The 22,532-nt window shown below is 40.6% G+C and overlaps 1 protein-coding gene across 1 annotated transcript; it reads right to left on the minus strand.

Annotated features, from left to right (window-relative positions):
- Nucleotides 1–292: 292 nt before the first annotated feature.
- On the minus strand, nucleotides 293–10,899 carry Il36b (interleukin 36 beta). The gene is made up of 5 exons (XM_051184003.1): nucleotides 10,671–10,899; nucleotides 9,658–9,733; nucleotides 3,501–3,608; nucleotides 1,300–1,439; nucleotides 293–514 (listed from the first exon to the last, which is right to left on the minus strand). Exons 2-5 carry the CDS (start codon nucleotides 9,722–9,724, stop codon nucleotides 302–304), a joined length of 528 nt encoding a protein of 175 aa, XP_051039960.1. The 5' UTR covers nucleotides 9,725–9,733; nucleotides 10,671–10,899; the 3' UTR covers nucleotides 293–301.
- Between the last annotated feature and the right edge of the window lie 11,633 nt (nucleotides 10,900–22,532).

The following is a 22,532-nucleotide window of genomic DNA, read 5'->3' on the forward strand; positions in this document are numbered from 1 at the left end:
AATTCACTTCTCTGCACCATGGGCTGCTGTGAGAACAGGGAGGGAGAGTTGCATGTGAGAAGACTGTGACTTGACTGTACTTGGTAGCTGAACAGATGGTGGGACAAGATCAAGAAAGGATAAAAGTGATTCTTGAGCTCCACACTGGAATGATGTTGAGATGAGTGACACTTCAGAAATGGATGTCTGGAGAGGTGTTGACATGGTGGTGGTCTTTTAAGATGCCTTGCTTGCTGTGTTTTCAAGTAAAAGATTCTCCAAAACTTTGATTCTTTGTCCTGGACTCAGGACATGCTGGATTTTAATTCTCAGGCTCTAGGTAGAAGTTGGTGTTATTAGCTTCACCCCTCTGCTGTGTGAGAATGATTGTCTGTCTTGCTATGGAAGAGGTGGCTATGAACCAGCCAGGATAGGAGACTGACTGAAAGGCAGATGTGGAGCCCTCTTTGCTGTGGTAGAAGAGAAAGGCTTTCTGTACTTTGTTCTCATTGTACATATTCATGATGTCCACATTCTAGGATAAGAAACAGGCTTGTCAATGAGGATGACCAGGGAGAGGGGGCTACAGTAACTGCACACACTGAGTGCATGTCATGGGACTAACTGCTAAGCCCAATAGGAGGGACATGGCTTAGGGTTACAGGCAAATGAAAAGATAGAAAGCTATCAAAACAGGCACCCACTAGTTTCCAAATAGCCTGGCTTTTTCCCAGAGTCCCATGATACAAGGGGTCCTGATTTTTTAAGACATTGTATTCCCTGAAAGGGAATAGGGTAGGGATGGAAGGCTTCTGGTACGCAATCATGTACAATTTTGGGCCAGCCACCCTGAATATCCAACTATACATAACAATTTCCATCATTGGCAAGGGATGAAACTTTTAACTATATTTCTTTTAGCACACAGATATGAAATATATACTATGAAAACTCCAGGTTAGCAATCCTTTGCTTAAGTGTTGCATATTAGCATCTCTGGGGGTGTCTACAAGGGAGTTACTCAGGACTAAGGATGGAGAAGCCACTGTTCCTTCACTTTTCAGAAACAATTTCATGATTTGTTTGATGTTCTGCTTTTCACTTAAATCCTGTTCTTTGGGTATTAAAAAAAAAAATGCTGTATCTACTTAGTAGCATTGTAACTTATTTGGGGACCAGCTAGGTGAGGGTTCCTTCCTTACTCTGAAGAGAGAAAACTAGCAGGGATATTGTGGATATCATTTTTATTCTGTAACCTGGTAAGCTATCTTAAATAAAGGTCTATCTAATATACCTCCCTCACCTGCTGCATTTACTCACCTTAAGCTGCAAAGTAGGTGTTCCCTGGATTTCAGCACAGAAGAGGCAGAGACTTTTACTCTCGATCCCGAGAAGAACTAGATTACCTTTTGCAGGGTCTTGGAATTCTGTGTCTCTACATGCTATCAAGCTAAGAATGACTGGAAACACAAGAACAATGGGGACGATGTCAGGCTCCAAAAGCTATTTAGTCTTTTGACCAACCCTGTGAATCCTCCAAATCATCGTCATCATATCCCCATCAAAGTTCCCCTCATTAGCTATGTGATTATTGGCTGTTTCCTGAGACCAATTTCCTTTTATTCTTGATACCAGAACCTCAGTTGTCACCTGGACACATTGCTTCCCAAAAATTAAAAAAAAAAAAAAAAAAAAAAAAAAAAAAGATATTTTATTACCTACTACTGTTACCGCTAAATATAGTCATGATATATGAATAGTAATATTTGTAGCATTTCTAAAATTGTTCCTTAATAGACTAGACTCACCTGGGAATACTTCATTTGTCACATCTTCTCACCTACATCAAATAATTAACTGATAACTAAACTTGAAGTTGGTGAAGCAGAAAGCCAATATCCTTGGCCTCTGGTGGCATCATGGAACCCAGCCTGTCCTGGCCCACTGGTTTTACATATGAAAGAAATAAACCGCTATCTATTTAAATTTTCATTGTATGAGTTTTCTATCAGTCTTTATTAAATTTAATTATCTGTTATGAATAATTTTTTCCTGCCGACCTGGGCCCAGAGCCGCGCCAGCCCCAAATAACACACGGAGACTCTATATTTGATATAATGTTGTTGGCCAGGTACTAATTTATATCGGCTAGCTCTGTCTTAATGATTAACCAATTTCTATTAATCTAAGTATTTCCATGTGGTCTCATCTTACCGGAGAGAGGGACTGGCATTCTGCTTTCTCCAGTCTCTCCATGTTGACTCCTCCCTACTACTTCCTCGAATCCTCCTTGTCTCTTAGTCCTGCCTATCTTGCTTTCCTATTGGCCAATAGTGTTTTATTCATTAACCAGTATGAGAAACATATTTACAGAATGACATCTCCCATCAATTATCCAATAATTTAGAAAGAGATTCCCAAGAGTTTGGGCGTCCTGTATCTATTTCTTAGCAGAGGACAGGAAACAAAACTATTCAACAGCTATTTATTAACTACCCACCTAAGACAAAGCTCTATGTATACACTGGAGATTTGACTTAGGGCAAGATATAAAATACTCCCTTCTAAGTCTCATATATTGAAGCTTGCACATTTCCTGTTGACACTATTGAGACATAATCAGAGTATGAGGGTCCTACCTTTATCAATGGATTAATCCATTAATGAGTTTACAATTGAATGAGTTATTAGATGCAGGACCTAATTGGTCACTGGTGATGTTCCTTTAAAGCAAGAAGGTTGGAACCTCCTCGCCCCAACTTCCTGTCTACCATAAGGAGAACAGCCCTTTTCCCACTATACCATTTGTCTGTCTTGACACAGACCTAAAAAAGCAATGGAACCAACAGAAGGCTCTGAAAACCCTGAACATATTATACCAAATCAGCCTCTAAGTATTATTTCTGGTGGTGGTGAGGGTAGGCTATCATAATAATGAAAAGCTGACCAACACAAAGGGCAAAGGAATAGAATCTGGGAATGAAGAGGAAGTTTTATTATTGAGACTAGGGATATGATGTGAGAGGTCTCTCTGTGGTGGACAAGGTTAAGAGGAGAATTATATAAAACATGGAAGTTTTAAAAGAAGTGAGACAGGCTGAGTGGATTTCCTTTTGATGAGAAGAAGAAACATTTCACCACTATTAGAAAAGAAGATGTCAAGAGAGAAGAGTGAGTAAGTTTGATAGTGGCAAGATGGGAGAGTTTGAATCTATAGATATGAGTAGATGCTAGTTGGAATTTAAAGGAACACCATTCTAAAAAGAAACTTAGTGACAGTGGGACACAAGTCTTTCCTATTTGAAGACACTTTAGTGAGGGAAGATGTTGGCTCTTGCACTGTCATTTTTATGTATATATTTTCCTTTGTAGCAGGGGGACAATCTTTTTCTCTTTTCCTTTCCTCTGAAGATCAGATTGGTGACCAGGTAAGGAATGGCAAAGACTTATGCAGGCTCATGTCCATTCACCGAGAACCTGATGGCTCTTCAAGAGTAACAGTACCCTCTCATGTCACTTACCAGGCTTGACATTGTTGCTAGCAGGTACTGCTGTTAAAGAATTCCCTGTTAGGACCCACACCATCTGCTGGGAGTCATAGATCCTGTAGGTACTGGGATATATCTGTCCTGACAGATGACAGAAAAGCACAAGACACAGGTGTGGGTATAATTAGCTTTAAGGTTTGGGCTCCATTTCATTCTAATAATGATGAAATGTAAATTTCTGTGATAGATATTGTTTTGAGAAAAAAAACATGAAAACAAGGGAAGGGAAATAGGGTAAGACTGGTTTATTATAAATCAAGACACAGAAAAGAACAAAATACATTCCTGGTTGCAAGAGTGTTCAGCATTTGCCAGTTTTTCTGGAGTTATCTTTTCCTAATTTATAAAGTCTCTGCACAACAACAACAACCAAAACTACTTAAACCAGTCATCAGTATGTGCATAATTTCTTTCTTTATCATCTTAATCAAAATGAGCAAGAAATTCTTTTTAACATAATCCTTTATTGATTCTTTGAAATTTCACATCACGCACCCCAATCCCACTCTCCTCCCATGCCTCCACATTCACCACTTACCCCTGCAGCATTTCTCCCCCCAAAGTTAATTCAAATCAAAACAAGCTAAAAACTCAGCTCTATCTTCTGTCCAACACCTTCTTCATTCATCCTAGTGGCATTGGTAGCTACAATGTGTCACACTTTTGTCTAATCAGCCCCACCCAGAAAATGTTCATTACAATGAATCATTGGTCTGTTTTAAGACTTCAGGCCTCTGGCACACCATCATCACAGGGCCCTTATTGAAACTCCTTTCAGATACCTGTTTTCCTGAGTCATGGAGATCTTGTGGTTATGGTTCCACCAGACTAGTCCTACATGGATGTCCAGGGTCTAGGCCACATCTTATGGCCATGTTGGCTCTGAGAGCCATGCCTCAACTAGTGTCAGGCATATCTGAGTGATCTGCACAGCCACATGGGCTATGGTGTCATCTGGGTCCATGGTCAAACAGCAGCCAGGGTCTGGGCTGATGATCCATGGCTCACGTTACCACAGGGGGTCATAGGAACTATGTATGTTGAAACCCGAGGGCTGTGCAAAGCCAGCCCTGCCCCCTCATTGGCCCTGGGATAGCTGACCCTGCCTCTTGTTGGACACTGCATCAGGAGAGCTGATATCTCCCCATCACCACAGACAAGGGAGAGTTTGCCCCAATGGCATGGACCATCACCTGAGGGGGCATGAACCATGGCCAGGCACAACCAGCTCAGCTACCACCCAGAACCACAACCAGCCTTTGGTTGGCCCACCCTAACATCTGCCCCATCTATGACTTGCTGGAATGAGCAAAGGAACAAGCAATTCTAAATTCAACTATTAAGACAAGAACTAAGAGCCTTGAGATTTCAATATGTAAGTTTCTGAGTATTTCAGCCAGAGTAAATAGATTTTTGGTTAAGAAAGTGAGACAGGCCCCTTCAACTCTGTTGTGACACATTGTTTATGATTTAATAAAGCTTGCCTGGGGATCAGAATGCAAAGCTAGCCATACTAGCTAGCCACAGAAGTCAAGCAGTGGTGGTACACACTTTTAACCCCAGGACTCAGAAGACAGAGACAGTTGGATCTCTGTGAGTTCAAGACCACCCAGGGTAACAGAGCTCACGCCTTTAATCCTAGCACTAGAGAGTTACATAAGGAAGAAGCAAAGGGTCTCTTGTGACATTTAATGTCCAGTCACAGAGAAGACAAGATCTCCATTTCAGACTTGGTAGAAGTAAGAGCTACTGGCTGGCCGCTTTACTTTTCTTATCTATAGCTTGAAACTCAATATCTGTCTCTGGGTTTTTATTATTCATACTAACAAATTGGTACCCAACGTAAAGGCACAAATTCATGAAAAAGCTGCTTGCCTATGGCTTTGAAGCCACCAGGCCCAGGCCAGAGCTGCAGAGTGTGTGTGTGTGGGGGGGGGGAGGCTGGAAGGAAGAAATAATCCCACTGCAGGCCCTGCCTGGCCAACTAGGTTTTCTTTTGTTTTCTCCTCAAGTCTTTGATTTCTTTTCTCTCAGTGCATTGTGGGCTTTCCCTGGACCTCCTGGACTCTCTGGATCCCCTTCGCAGGATGATGTCAAACTAGGTAGCTGCTCTGAAACCTAAGCAGGCTTCTGCTATTCTATGCAACAGCAGACATCTTCATACTTCACCATCATCTGAATCGCCATCAATGGCATATTGGGTGAGACAATTATAAATTCTTAAAGGAAGGAATTATTTAAAAGAGTTTATTTTTCTCACGTTAAAAAATTGGAAACACTATTACAATGGAGAGAATCAGGTCTCTGTATGATTACACAATGGATGGTTTAAAAATGGTACAAGTAAATGAAGGGCTAATCAACTTAACCAGGATTGACATGCTGTTAATTATCATTTTGATAATCTTTGTTGTCAGTTTGATAATTCTAAAAAACTTGGTTGATATGAGTGCCAAGCTGTAGGCCTTAGAAAAACTTATTAAAACACATCATGGAGATATTCAAATCCAGACAGAGGAATTCACTGGAGAACCAATTTCAACATTGCATTATAAGATTAAAGAGGAACAGTTTAAGGTCTTAAGAAAATCAACCTTAATATATCCAGTAACCTTACAGGAAGTGCCAAATGATAGAGGTTCTGTAAGAGTTAATTGGATGCCTATGACAATGTTAGATTAAGAGAAATTTCAAAGAAGCTGTAGTCTCTTATGACATGCATTCATCATTTGTGAAGCAGATGTTAAATATGTGGTCAGTTTGTAATAGCATTATCCAGACTGGATAGATTTGGTTAAAGCTATTGTAGAGCCTGACCCACAATTACAATGTATTACCTGGTTCAGAGAAGAAGCTAAGACTATGGAATAATGGGCTAAAGCTGGAGATAAGGATATCGCCCAAGAACAACTTCTTGGAAAAGGAGATTATGCTACTTTAGAAAGCAATGTCTACATAGTGACCACCTCTTGACTTTATGTCATGCAGCAGCTTTGAATGCCTGGGACATAATAGGTGAAGTAGAAAAAAAAAGTAAATCATTTACTAAAGTTATACAGGGCCCAAAGGAAACCTTCATGGATTTCTTACAAAGATTGACATCAGCAATATATAGATTGCTACCAGATTCAGAAGATAAACAAATAACAATTGAATCTCTGACTTTTGAAAATGCTAATTTTTAATGAAATGGGGTAACTAGGCTTTTAAAAAGCAAGGTCATCACCTTTGGAATGAGTCCAAGATGCAATTAATGTTGAAACTCATGACCATGATGATGCATGGGTAGGAGAGTGATTTAAAAAGGTTTGAAGTAAAATCAAGTGCTTTAATTGTGATAAACAATGTCACCTTAAAAGATATTGTAAATGGCATTCCTAAAAAAAAAATGCTTTTTCTAAGTATAATACAAAAAGAACACCCCTCCCTTCTGGATTATGTAGAAGGTATGGCAAGGCAGGCACTAGACTAATGAACGTAGATCAACAAGAGATTAGTAGATCAACAAAAGATATTCAAGGCAATAAGGCAATCCTTTGCCACTGGGAAACTATGTCAAATATGGTTCAGTCATTTCCTGTCACCATGGAAACTCCTTCCCAGAGTAACTAAAGAACCTAATGCCTATTGGGGAAAAAAACATATTTCTCTGGATGGTAGAAGAGCTTAGAAGCTAAACCAAAAACTTCAGGAGAAATCATAAATCAAAACTGATAAAGATTAGAAAACTCCCCAAAGTTAGGGTTGGGGAAGAGTTTTGTTTTTGCCTTTTCAGAAAAATAAACAAACATCTCAAAGAATATAAAGACCTTTGGACAAATAAGCATCCAAAGATGAAGGAAGAACAACCCAGAAAAAAATTACTAAGAAAAAAATAATAATCTGACCTAATGTGATCTCTGAAGTCTCCAAAAAGATGGAACCCCACAATGATGATTCCATCAGGATTGTAACAATGCCACTAAGCTGAAAAACACCACCTAAAGATCAGCTTTGGACTACAACCTGCTCAGGACAATTTCAAGGTGGCCAGCTGATGATCCAGCCCCACAGACACTGCTCAGAACAATTTCAAAGAGGCTAGCTAAGAGGATCCAGCCACTTATACTGCTCTAGCCAGGACTTCAGACAAGCCCTGCACTTTCCCAATATGCAGAGTCTGAACAATAAATTATATAGCTACCTCTCCCAAGATTTGACAATTAATCCAAAATTTTCTTTTCAGGATCCCCTAAAGATGATGTGGACCCCAGGCAGCAGGTAGTAACTTTAAAAACATGATCTCCATCTCCAAGAGGTGGGGTATGTGGTTTTCAGTCATTCAATAAGTTATGGATATTTGTCATTGTTAGGGAGATTGGTTACACGTTGTTATTGGTAATAGTCAGAAAAAACAGCTAAACAAAGGAGATTAGATTCAAGGTTTTTGGTTTGAAAAGAAAAAGGGGGATGTAGATATGGTAGAATAAAAGGGTAGATTATTGAATCTACTCTGAAAAGAAAAAAGGATACATATATATATATATATATATATATATATATATGATAAAAAGGTAGATTAGTAGCAACTACTATTTTTAAATATTTTACATTGGATTGCACTTTTGCATATTGCATACAAATTTTGGATATTGATACAAATTTGAGATTAATTTTGTTAAAACATACTGTACATATGTTTCTAATCTTGTTCAAGGTATTGTACCTATACAGCCCATTTAACAATGTATTGCAAATTTCTAGTTCTTGAAAGTTATTATTACAAACTATATAGAATAATAAGGAAATGCAGGTTAGTAATTAGCCACCTATTACAATCGAACTTGTAGTCATATTAGCATGTTATCAATGTCAAACAGACACATTTTAGACAGTCTTCAAAAACTTCACAATCTACAGAATATGGCATCTAAGATGTTTTAATAACATATGTACTTTTTTATGACAATGAGACATGTCTGCTCCTGGCAGCACCAATCTGATTCAAAAAGGATAATGGGCATCAAAGAAATTCTACATGAAGTTAACTTTCTTTGATAAAAGTACATCATTGGGTAAGAAGTGTCCTTGTCTCAACTGCTGACACTGTGCTGTCCAAATTGGACAAACAGGACACAAAAGAGAGTGACTGCCAAACCTGGCCAAGACAAAGCGGGACAGTTCTTCAAAAATCCTGCTTCACAAAAAAAAATTCTGTCAAATATGCTAGGTATATAGGTCAAAGATGGATGAACCCACATTGCAGAAGAAACTTGGCAGCCAGCTGTTTCTGTCATTTCTCACACATTTTGGAAGCTATTTGCTCATACTTCCTGCTTCCTCAGTTAATATTATTTCTTTCTCGGGTGTCTGAAGGAGTTGAAGACTAGATAGTTATAGTTTTCTTTGTTTTCCAGACTCAGAAAACAAACTCACTGTAAAAGGTATAAACTGTAAAAGTTTGAGAGACATTACAAGATAATGCAATTTGATAATGCAAACTAGAATAGAAAGTTAAATTAGGTACAAAACTTTGGATTCGTCCAGATAAAATACATAATGGAGTATTTTCTTTTAATTTTTCAAATGCAAATGGACTAGACACTGTTGATGTACTTATTGCCTGTATATATTATATATAGTTATTATACTTACTGTATATAGTTTTCTTATGTAGTCTTCCTCTTTGTATTGACAAAAAAGGGGAATTATAGTGGTATATTGTTTATGATTTAATAAAGGTTGCCTAAAGATTAGAATGCAAAGCTAGCCATAGAGACCAGGCGGTGGTAGTATACCCTTTAATCCCAGGACTCAGGGGACAGAGACAGATGGATCTCTGTGAGTCCAAGACCATCCATGGCTACATGAGAATGAATCAATCTAAAAGAGAAACAGAGCAGTAGAAAGGTATATAAGGGAGAAGCAAAGGGTCTCGTGTGACAAACATTCAGTCTCCAGACCCAGAAAAGACAGGATCTCCATTTCAGCCTTGGTAAGAGCTACTGGCTGGCCACTTTTCTTTTTTGTGATCTTCAGCTTGAACCCCAATATCTATCTCTGAGTTTTTTATTATTTGTAGTACACAGCCCTATTGCCCTTGGTGAGAGTAAATGGAGATGGTCCAAACTTGTTTGTGATTCACACTTACTTTCTTTGCTGTATTCAGAACTGTCTTGAGGAGGAAAAAAATCACTAGATTGTGGAGAAGTCATCATTGCCTGGCCCTGAAAAAAAAAAGGGGGGGGGAAATATACATATTCTTCTCTTATATGCTTCTAGGGTTTTATGAAAATTACTTAGTAAGAGCTTCCTAAGCCCTCACCACATATACATTAAAATGTCTTAATGACTTATCTATTGTATTTATGTAATGAGTATTTTGCTTGTCTGTATGTATGTGCATCAAGTGTGTGCCTGGTGCCTATGGAAGTCAGAAGAGAAAGTTTGATCATCTAGAACTGGAATTATAGACAGTTGTGAGCTGCCCAGGTGGATGAACCCTGGTCCCCTGCAAGAGCACTAAATGCTCTTAAGCACGGAGTCTTTTTTTTTTTTTTTTTTTTTTTTTTTTTTAGCATCCAGATTAATGTTTTAAAGTGTCCCTGTACAGAACATATTTCAAGGCCAGCAAGCCCTGAGTGGAAGCTCCCAGGCCTTTAGTGACTGGTGTGCTCCTAGGTCTCCAGGAGATGATGGTTTTGAAATGCCATCCACCACCACATATGGACAGTGAGGAAGTTCCATCACCCGAGGTGACTTCTTGCGCATTGCTAGGCTTAGAGAAAATCAGGGTGTGCTCTCCACCTCTGTTCTAGCTCTCCTCACAGCTAGTGAATCACTATACTTCATGCTTTTAAGCTGAGAATTCCCAAGCATCTGTCAACAGACCTAGCCTTCTGACTTACTGAGCATCTATCAGCAGAACCGCCCCTCTGAATTCTCAATTCCTTTACTCTTCATTCAGGGAAGCACCTCCCTGCCCAGGACCATCAGTGCCTCACTTGAAAATTGTCTTTAAGCAGAGAATAAACAAATTGCAAGCAGCATTTTTATTATAAGCAATTTTAATTTCTCCAATACCTTTTACCTTGGGTCAAGGCCTCCAGAAGCACTCAGGGCTAGACAGAAAGACTTTAGAAGGCTCTAGATAGCAGAAATTACCTTTGTTCAAGGATGTTCTTGTCTCTGGAATCAAAGTTTTCGATGCAGCTGTATCTGCAGGCACTGAGAGCCAGTCTGGGATTCCTGGGCTTTTAATTAGCCAGGCAACAGCCCTATCTCCTGACCCTGGGTGTGTCCACTTTAGCAAGAAGCCTGCACTGGCAAGGAGGGCCTGTGAGACCTTGGAGGGGAGGCAGCAAGGCAATACAGGTGTAACAGGTCTGGGCTCCTGGAGAAAGAAAAGCAATAATGAAAACAATAATGAGGAAATGCACAGGCTGAAAGCTGGGTCACGTGGAGAGCATGGGTTCTGGGCTGCCTTGAAGCACAGGTGTGGCTGTCTTGACTTAGTGAACAGCAGAACACCAAAGTGCTATTTGCATGGCAAATGTAAAAGGAAATATGTAAATATTAACATGGCAAATTTCAGTCCTGTTCTCAGGAGTTTTACATATTTAATATGGCACAACCACCACCACCCCACCCCCACCCCCGTGAGAGCTTCTTCTGTTTCTGATGAAGTTGTAAGGGTCCTTTCCTGAGTAATCTTTTAATCCTCACAATAGTCCTTTACAGGACATTGAACTTAATCACAGAAGAAAACCAGCCTGGAGAAATGACAAATAAGCCACATAACCAGTCACACTGCCAGTTAAGTGTGAAGGCTTCTTTTGGGTGAAGTGTGATGTGTTCTTCATACAGTATTAGAAACACCAAAAGGCCTTGAGCTTCACTCCATGTTCAGTGGAGCAGAAAAAGATACTATGAAAGACTTCCAGGAGGATTCTAAGAGATTCATACAAGGTTCCTCACAGAAGGGGAAAGGGACAAGATCTCCTGAGCATATTGGGAGTAGGGGAGGGACAGTGAGTGGAGAGGGAACTAGGAGAAAGAGAAGGGGAAGAGAGGAAAGCGCATGGAACTAGGAAGATTGAGTCAGGGGAGGAATAGATGAGGAGAGAGAGAGAGAGACTATAAAAGAGGGAGCTATTATAGGTTTGAAGAGAAAACTGAACATAGAGAAATGTCTAGAGACCTACAAGACAGACCCCAACTAACAATTTGAGCAACACTGGAAAGGCTACCATAAATGCCATTCCCTGATAACTTATCCACCATCATGGCTCATCTAGTAGCTGATGGAGACAGAAGCAAACACCCACAACTGAACACTGAGCCGAACTGGAATCCAGATGCAGAGAGGGAAGGCAAGACCAAGCTACAGAAACTCACTAAAGCAGCTGACCTGAACAAGGAGGAGCTAATGGGCCCCCAGACTGATAGCTGGGAAGTCAGCATGGGACTGACTCAGACCCTCTGAACATGGGTCTCAGCTAGAAGGCCTGGGCAGTCTAAGGGACCTCTGACAGTGGAACCAGGATGTATCCCTGGTGCACAAATGGACTTTGGAAGCACATTCCCCATGGAGGGACACTCCCTTAACTTAGAGACAGTAGAGAAGGCCAAATGGTGGATTTTGGGATTTTGGGATTTTGGGAAATCCACCATTAAGTCTTCCCCTTGGAACCTTTCAGTAGCCCCTAATTACTGCCCCTGCCAGGCCCTATGTGTATCCATTTAACCAAGAACCTGGACTAATACAAAAGACCTGTGAAGATTTGAAGGGGAGGCAGATAAGTAATACAGGTGTGGCTGCTCTGGGCTTCTGGAGAAACAAAAGTAGAGAAAACACCAGGATACTGCTTTTCCCTGGAATAAATGTCCACCCAGCCATGACGAGGATAAGATAAAAATATGGTCACATTGCTTCCCTGCTCAAAACTCTCCAACATGTCACTTCATGGTAAAATGCTCAGAGCTCTTAAGTGTCATGTCATCATAGAATTCTCAGAGCTGTTACCATGATCACCCCAATCCACAGGACCCACCCTGATTTCTTTCCTTGCAGCTTTTGCTGCTACCTTAATGGCTTTAGTTCATACTGGACTGATGCTAATTCTCCCAGATTGTTACTTTTTTAGATATTGGCATTTAGGCCTTGTTTTCTTTGAAAACAACCTCACCTTTACAGGGCTTTTAAAATAACAGGTCATTGTTTTCTCTCTATGGAGGCTAGTCTGTTTATTTCTTGCCAGAGTTTTAAATTCAACTATTTTCCAGAGGTACTGGATATTTTTATATCACTATGATTATTTGGGGGTAATGATTTGTTCTGACCTACAACTAAGGCATCCTTATGAGTTTGCTGTTAAGATTTGATAGGTGAAATGATGACTTATGTTGGAGAGGATGTGGAGAAAGGGGAACACTCCTCCACTGCTGGTGGGAGTACAAACTCATACAGTCATTTTGGAGATCAGTATGGTGGTTCCTCAGGGAAATGGGAATTAGTTTACCACAGGATCCAGCAATCCCCCTCTTAGGCATATACCCAAAGGATTCACATCCATGCAATAATGACATTTGTTCAACTATGTTCATAGCAGCACTATTTGTAATAGCAAGAACCTGGAAGCAATCTAGATACCCCTCAATTGAAGAATGATTAATGAAGAAGATGTGGCACATCTACACAATGGAATACTACTCTGCAGAAAAAAATAATGGTATCTTAAAATTCGCAGGCAAGTGGATGGCACTTGAAGAAACCATCCTGAATGAGGTAACCCAGTCACAAAAAGAGGAACACAGTATGTACTCACTCACATATGGATTTTAGACCTAGATCAAAGGATCACCAGCCTATAATTCACACCACCAGAGGAACTAGGATACAAGATGTATTCTAAAAGATTCATATAAAGTCCCTCACAGAACTGGGAAGGGACAAGTCCCCCAGAGCTCAGGGGAAGTTGGGGGGGCAGCGAATGGAGAGAGAAGTAGGAGAAAACGTGGGGGAGGAAAGGAAAACATGTGTGACCAGGAAGATTTAGCCTGGTTAGGAATAGAAGACAGGAAAGAGAGAGAGAGAGAGAGAGAGAGAGAGAGAGAGAGAGAGAGAGAGAGAGAGAGAACATAAAAGAGGGAGCCAATATTGGTTTGAAGATAAAATTGAACACAAAGAAAGGTCTAGAGAACTACAAGACTGCCGCCAACTAACAATTTGAGCTTCCGTGGAAAGGCTATCATAAATGCCCTTCCCGGAGAGTGAGATCAACAACTAACTTATCCATGGAGCCCTCAACTAATGCCTGTTGGAAAGAGGATCAAACACCCATACATAAACACTGAGTCGAACTAGAACCCAGATGCAGATGGAGAGGACAAGACCATGTGGCAGAAATACATACAGACAGCTTACCTGAACAAGGAGGAGCTAATGGCCACTAGACTGATAGCTGGGAAGCCAGCATGGGTCTGACTCAGGCCCCGCTGAATATGGGTCTCAGCCAGAAGGACTGAGCAATCTAAGGGACCTCAGACAGTGGAGCCAGGATGTATCCCTGGTGCACAAAAGGTCCTTGCGAACACATCCCCCATGGAGGGATAACTGCCTTAATCTAGGGACAGGAGAGAAGCCCTAGTCTCTACTTCACATGACCTGTCAGATCTACATGACCTCAACTGGATAGCATTCCCCTACATATGGAATTGGGGTGGAGGGATGGGAGGGGAGGGTGTTTAGAGTACATGTGAGAGGGCAGAGAGGGTAAAAGGGAGGGAAGGAGGGAGGGAGGGAGGGAGGGAGGGAGGGAGGGAGGGAGGGAGGGAGGGAGGGAGGGAGGGAGGAAGAGGGAACTGGAATCGACATGTAAAATAATAAATTAATGCTTTGACTCCAAAATTTAAGTTCAAGGACAAGTTACTGGGGGAAAGGATTTCTATTTTTGTTTCCACAGAAAATGAAAAGATGTGGATTCCTTCCAGACTAATGTGGTTTGATCAAGCCAGACCGCCTAAAACAGAGTACCAGGTGATCCTACATTCAAAACAGCTAGACAAAGCAGCCTTACAGACTACAGCCAGGATTTCTGAATCTTCTTCGAATCCCCCATGACAGCACCCCTGACCAGCAGGAAGTAGTTTGGAAAGAACAACGCCCAAATTCCCAAATATTGTCTATAAATGTTTGTTTTCATTTAAATGGACTTTGTTATATAAAATAAATTAAAAAATAAATAAATAAAATAAAATAAAAAAGAATGCACAACTAAGAGGCTACTTGGTACTGGAGGACAGTCAAGCTACAGTTTTGTGTTTTGGAGATGGCAAATAAATAAAGACTGAATTAATGGCTCTGAAAAAAAAAAAGATTTGATAGGTGATCTGCAAGCATTTGGTTTAGGCCTACTTGTTTTATTTCTTAAGTAGGTCCATCTGAATAATGTACCCTGTATTTTCTGAATTATGTGTTTTCCAGGCATTGTACTTTCTAATCTTTTAGAATATTTTTATCTCTAACCTTAGAGATAGGAGAAATTAGATCAAACCATTATACAAAAATCCTTAAAATACATTTTTAGATTATAAGAAATAATTTAAACTTAGGCTAATTAATTAAGAATACACGAGGCCAAGGGTAACCAATAAATAATGTAAAGACATAAATAACAATTGAATTGGTAAATTGAGAAGTTCCAGCCCAGCCCTCGTCCTCTTCTGCCGGCTATTGGCCAGAGGTAAGTCTGGGCCCAATCGGGGCTGCCTGTCCCCTTCAACCTCTTTTCCCCCCTCCCCCGCCTGAACTCCCTGGATTGGCCCCTGATCCTGCTGCTCCTGTCTCCTGTCCCCTTTGAGAGCACCCTTGGAGCTCTGATACACCCCCACCCATCCCAACCTCCAGCCTACCCCCCCACACCCTGTGCCCTACCCCACCTACGGTCCTGCCGCTCTGGTTGAGCACTGGGACAGAGGGTGGAGCCAACAGTCCACCCTACTTCGGAGACCTCTCGGAGCAACTCCGAACAAAGGAGACCTGACTATCCACGTGGGACCACCTGTAATTTCCACCGGCTTGGTCCCTGACCCCGCCTCCAGTCCTCTGCTGGAGTCCCAGGGCCCCTCCCAGAGATCCGCCTATCTCTGCAGGTCCACTTGGAGTTCCTGCAGGCAAGATCCTTGACCCACAAATCCGGGCCCCTGCCAAAGAACGAGGTCTCAGCTGGAGAGCACCAGTTTCCAGTGAGATCCCACTACCCTGCAAAACCTTCTCAAGTTCCAGTCCAGCCCTCGTCCTCTTCTGCCGGCTATTGGCCAGAGAGAAGCCTCCTAGAGAGCTTGGACCACACAGAGATACAGACATTGAATCTTTGATCCACATAAGCCCATCTGGGAAGGACCATAGAGAGAGGGAAGAGACACCACCAACACCTACAGGAAGAAACTATGGGAAGAAGGCAATACAAGAGAACACCTAACAACAGAAAGACAAACATGACACCACCAGAATCTAGGGAATCTACACCAACTAGAATGGAACACAACAACAAAGCAGAGGAAGCAGAAGGGTACGACTTAAAAATCACCATCATAAAAATGATAGAGGCCCTCAAAGAAGATTTGAGAAAATCCCTTAAAGAAATAGAGGAAAAAACAAACAAAAAAGTGGAAGAAATGAACAAATTCCTTAAGGAAAGTACAGAAAGCCAAGAAAAAACAATTAACCCGGTGAAGGAAACGGTTCAAGATTTGAAAACCGAAATTGAGAAAATAAAGGCAACACAAATGGAAGGAAAGCTGGAAATTGAAAAGCTGGGCAAAAAATCGGAAACCACGGACACAAGCATAACCAATAGAATTCAAGAGATGGAAGAGAGAATCTCAGGCGCAGAAGATAAACTAGAAGAAATAGATTCATCGACCAAAGAAAACCATAAATCCAACAAATCCTTAACACACAATATCCAGGAAATGTGGGACACCATGAAAAGGCCAAACCTAAGAATAATAGGCATAGAGGAAGATGAGGAAGCCCAGCTCAAAGGTGCTGAAAACATATTCAACAAAATCATCGAGGAAAACTTTCCAAATCTGAAGAAGGACATGCCCATGAAAGTACAAGAAGCATACCGAACCCCAAATAGGCTGGACCAAAGAAAAAAAGACCCCTCGACATATAATAATCAAAACACCTAGCATACAGAATAAAGAAAAAATATTAAGAGCAGTGAAGGAAAAAGGACAGGTAACATATAAAGGCAGACCTATCAAAATTACACCTGACTTCTCCATGGAAACCCTCAAGGCCAGAAGGTCCTGGATAGATGTTCTAAAAGTATTAAGAGAACACGGATGCCAGCCTAGGCTACTATATCCAGCAAAACTCTGAGTCAATATAGATGGAGAGAACAAGATATTCAATGACAAAACCAGATTTTCCCAATATGTATCTACAAATCCAGCCCTACAGAAAGTATTGGAAGGAAAATTCCAACCCAAGGAAGGTAACTACGCCCACAAAAATGTAGGCAACAGATAATCCAACTACACCAGAAACCTAGGGTGAAGCAGAACAAATATATTCACAATACCACTGCCAACAACAAACCTAAATCAAACAACCATCAACAATCAATGGTCCTTACTCACCCTCAACATTAATGGTCTTAACTCACCTATAAAAAGACACAGGCTAACAGAATGGATACGAAGACAGAATCCATCCTTCTGCTGCATACAAGAAACACATCTTAGCTCCAAAGATAGACATTACCTCAGGGTAAAGGGTTGGGAAAAGATTTTCCAATCAAATGGAAATAAGAAGCAAGCAGGCGTAGCTATCCTAATATCTAACAAGCTAGACTTCAAACCAAAACTAGTCAAAAGAGATGAAGACGGTCATTTCATATTCATCTCAGGAGAAATCCATCAACACAAAGTCTCAATTCTGAACATCTATGCCCCTAATACAAAGCACCCACATTCGTAAAAGAAACACTACTAAAACTCAAAGCTCATATAAAACCTCACACACTTATAGTGGGAGACTTCAATACACCACTCTCAACACTAGACAGGACCACAAATCAGAAACTCAACAAAGAAACAAAAGAATTAACAGAAGTTATGTCTCAACTGGGGCTAACAGACATCTATAGAACATTCCATCCAAAGACAAAAGAATATACCTTCTTCTCTGCTCCACATGGAACCTTCTCTAAAATCGACCACATACTAGGAGACATAACAAACCTCAACAGATACAAGAGAATAGAAATAGTCCCCTGTATCTTATCGGACCACCATGCTTTAAAATTGGAATTCAACAATAATACAAATAGCAGAAAACCTGCAAACTCATGGAAACTGAACAATGTGCAATTGCACCACTCCTGGGTCAAAGAAGAAATAAAGAAAGAAATTAAAGACTTTCTAATATTCAACGAGAATGAGGATACAACATACCCGAACTTATGGGACACCTTGAAAGCAGTGCTACGAGGGAAGTTCATTGCACTAAGTGCCCATATGAAGAAAACAGAGGATAGTCACATAAATGAATTAACAGCGCAACTGAAAACCTTAGAACAGAGAGAAGCGAATTCACCCCGCAGGAGCAGACGCCAGGAAATAATCAACTTGAGGGCTGAAATCAACAAAATAGAAACCAGGAAAACAATACAAAAAATCAATGCAACAAAGAGTTGGTTTTTTGAGAAAATCAACAAGATTGATAAACCTTTATCCAAATTAACGAAAAAGCAGAGACAGAACATGCAAATTAACAAAATCAGAAACGAAATGGGGAACATAACAACAGACACAGAGGAAATCAGACAATTTTCAGGTCATACTTCGAAAATCTGTATTCCACAAAAATTGAAAATTCAAAGGAAATGGACAAGTTTCTGGATAACTATCATTTACCAAAATTAAATCAAGAACAGACAAACAACTTAAATAGACCTATAACCCGAAATGAAATAGAAGCAGTCATCGAAAGCCTTCCAACGAAAAAAAGTCCAGGGCCAGATGGATTCAGTGCAGAATTCTACCAGACATTCAAGGAAGAACTAATACCACTACTCCTCAAACTGTTCCACAAGATAGAAACAGAAGGTTTATTGCCAATCTCTTTTTATGAGGCCACAATAACTTTGGTACCCAAACCTCACAAAGACACAACTAAGAAAGAAAACTACAGACCAATATCCCTGATGAACATCGATGCAAAAATACTCAATAAAATAATGGCAAACCGAATTCAAAAATACATCAGAGAAATCATCCACCATGATCAAGTAGGCTTCATACCTGGATTGCAGGGATGGTTTAACATACGAAAATCTATCAACGTGATCCACCATATAAACAAACTGAAAAAGAAAAACCATATGATTATCTCCCTAGATGCAGAAAAAGCCTTCGATAAAATTCAACACCCTTTCATGATAAAGGTATTAGAGAGGTCAGGGATAACAGGAACATACCTAAACATAATAAGAGCAATATACAGCAAACCAACTGCCAACATCAAACTGAATGGAGAGAAACTTAAGCCAATTCCTCTAAAATCAGGAACAAGACAAGGCTGTCCTCTCTCTCCATATCTCTTCAATATCGTACTAGAAGTTCTAGCTAATGCTATAAGACAACAAAAGGAGATCAAGGGCATCCAAATTGGAAAGGAAGAAGTCAAACTGTCTCTATTTGCAGATGATATGATAGTTTACATAAGCGACCCAATAAACTCTACCAGGGAACTCCTACAGCTGATAAACACCTTCAGCAAACTAGCAGGATACAAGATAAACTCAAAAAAATCAGTAGCCCTATTTTTTTCAGACGACAAAGAGGCAGAGAAAGAAATCAGAGAAACATCACCCTTTACAATAGCCACAAGCAACATAAAGTATCTTGGTGTAACGCTTACCAAACAAGTAAAAGATCTATATAATAAGAACTTTGTGACTCTAAAGAAAGAAATTAAAGAAGATACCAGAAAATGGAAAGACCTCCCATGCTCTTGGATAGGTAGGATAAACATAGTAAAAATGGCAATCTTACCAAAAGCAATCTACAGATTCAATGCAATCCCCATTAAAATCCCACCACAATTCTTCACCGACCTTGAAAGGATAATAATTAACTTTATATGGAAAAACAAAAGACCCAGGATAGCCAAAACAACCCTATACAATAAAAGAACATCAGGAGGCATCACCATTCCTGACTTTAAGCTCTACTACAGAGCTATAGTTCTGAAAACAGCCTGGTATTGGCATAAAAATAGACAGGTAGACCAATGGAATCGAATTGAAAATCCTGATATTAATCCATGCACCTATGAACACTTGATTTTCGACAAAACAGCTAAAATGATACAATGGGGCAAAAACAGCATCTTCAACAAATGGTGCTGGCACAATTGGATGAGGGTGTGTAGAAGACTGCAGATAGACCCATGTCTGTCGCCATGCACAAAACTCAAGTCCAAATGGATCAAAGACCTCAACATCAATCCAGCCACATTGAACCTCTTAGAAGAGAAAGTAGGAGGTACCCTTGAACAAATTGGTATAGGAGACCGCTTCTTGAACATAACTCCAGGGGCACAGACACTGAAAGAAACAATTAATAAATGGGACCTCTTCAAACTTAGAAGCTTCTGTAAGGCAAAGGACACAGTTGACAAGACCAAACGGCAGCCCACTGACTGGGAAAAGATTTTCACTAATCCTATATCCGACAAAGGGCTGATCTCCAAAATATACAAAGAACTCAAGAAACTAGTCAACAAAACACCAAATAACCCTATTAAAAAATGGGGTACAGAACTGAAGAAAGAATTCTCAATGGAGGAAATCAAAAAGGCTGAAAGACACTTAAGAAAATGCTCCACATCCTTAGCTATCAGGGAAATGCAAATCAAAACAACTTTGAGATACCATCTTACCCCTGCCAGAATGGCTAAAATTAGAAACACCAGTGATGACTTATGTTGGAGAGGATGTGGAGAAAGTGGAACACTCCTCCACTGCTGGTGGGAGTGCAAACTCATACAGCCACTTTGGAGATCAGTATGGCGGTTCCTCAGGAAAATGGGAATTAGTTTACCACAGGACCCGGCAATCCCCCTCTTAGGCATATACCCAAAGGATTCACATCAATGCAACAAAGACATCTGTTCAACTATGTTCATAGCAGCACTATTTGTAATAGCAAGAACCTGGAAGCAACCTAGATGCCCTTCAATTGAAGAATGGTTAATGAAGATGTGGCACATCTACACAATGGAATACTACTCTGCAGAAAAAAATAATGGTATCTTGAAATTCGCAGGCAAGTGGATGGCACTTGAAGAAATCATCCTGAATGAGGTAACCCAGTCACAAAAAGAGGAACACAGTATGTACTCACTCATATATGGATTTTAGACCTAGATCAAATGATCACCAGCCTATAATTCACATCACCAGAGGAACTAGGATACAAGTTGTATTCTAAGAGATTCATATAAAGTCCCTCACAGAACTGGGAAGGGACAAGTCCCCCAGACCTCAGGTATAGTGGGGGAGGACAGCTAATGGAGAGAGAAGTAGGAGAAAATGAGAGGGAGGAGAGGAAGGCATGTGCGACTAGGAGGATTGAGCCTGGTTAGGAATGGAAAATAGGAAAGAGAGAGAGAGACAGAGACAGAGAGAGAGAACATAAAAGAGGGATCCAATATTGGTTTGAAGATAAAGTTGAACACAAAGAAAGGTCGAAGGAACTACAAGACTGCTCCCAACTAACAATCTCAGCTTCCGTGGAAAGGCTATCATAAATGCCCTTCCCCGGAGAGTGAGATCAACAACTAACTTCTCCATGGAGTCCTCAACTAATGCCTGTTGAAAACAGGAGCAAACACCCATACATAAACACTGAGTCAAACTAGAACCCAGAAGCAGATGGAGAGGACAAGACCATGCGGTAGAAGTACATAGAGACAGCTTACCTGAACAAGGAGGAGCTAAGGGCCACTAGACTGATAGCTGGGAAGCCAACAGGGGTCTGACTCGGACTCCCCTGAATATGGGTCTCAGCCAGAAGGTCTGAGCAGTCTAAGAGACCTCAGACAGTGGAGCCAGGATGTATCCCTGGTGCACAAAAGGACTTTGCAAACATATCCCCCATGGAGGGATAACTGCCTTATTCTAGAGATAGGAGAGAAGCCCTAGTCCCTACTTCACAGGACCTGTCAGATCTACATGACCCCAACTGGATGGCATTCCCCTACATATTGTATTGTGGTGGGGGGTTGGGAGGGGAGGGTGTTTAGAGTGCATGGGAGAGGGTAGAGAGGGTAAAAGGGAGGGAAGGAGGGAGGGAGGGCTTGGGGGGAGGGAGGGAGGGAGGGAGAGGGAACTGGGATCGACATGTAAAATAATAATAAAAAAAAAAAAAAAAAAAAAAAACGCTTTGACTCCAAAATTTAAGTTGAAGAACAAGTTACTGGGGAAAAGTATTTCTATTTTTGTTTCCACAGAAAATGAAAAGATGTGGATTCCTTCCAGACTAATGTGGTTTGATCACACCAGACCGCCTGAAACAGAGTACAAGCTGATCCTACATTCCAAACAGCTGGACAAAACAGCCCTACAGACTACAGCTAGGATATCTGAATCTTCTTCGAATCCCCCAAGACAGCGCCCCTTACCAGCAGGAAGTAGTTTGGAAAGAACGACGCCCAAATTCCCAAATATTGTGTATAAATGTTTGTTTTCATTTAATTGGACTTTGTTATATAAAATTAAATAAAAAATACTCTATAAAAAAAAAAAAAAAAAAGAACTCAAGAAACTAGTCAACAAAACACCAAATAACCCTATTAAAAAATGGGGTACAGAACTGAAGAAAGAATTCTCAATGGAGGAAATCAAAAAGGCTGAAAGACACTTAAGAAAATGCTCCACATCCTTAGCTATCAGGGAAATGCAAATCAAAACAACTTTGAGATACCATCTTACCCCTGCCAGAATG

This window comes from Phodopus roborovskii, unplaced genomic scaffold (genome assembly GCF_943737965.1).
Source record: "Phodopus roborovskii unplaced genomic scaffold, PHOROB, whole genome shotgun sequence".
Classification (NCBI taxonomy): Eukaryota; Metazoa; Chordata; class Mammalia; order Rodentia; family Cricetidae; genus Phodopus; species Phodopus roborovskii.

Coding starts and splice junctions, on each gene's coding strand:
- Il36b (XM_051184003.1), bottom strand. CDS start 9,724: ATGATGACTTCTCCACAATCTAGTGATTTTTTTCCTCCTCAAGACAGT. Junction 3,609..9,657: donor TTCTGAATACAGCAAAGAAA/GTAAGTGTGAAT, acceptor GTCATCTGTCAG/GACAGATATATCCCAGTACC. Junction 1,440..3,500: donor TAGCAACAATGTCAAGCCTG/GTAAGTGACATG, acceptor TTGTGTTTCCAG/TCATTCTTAGCTTGATAGCA.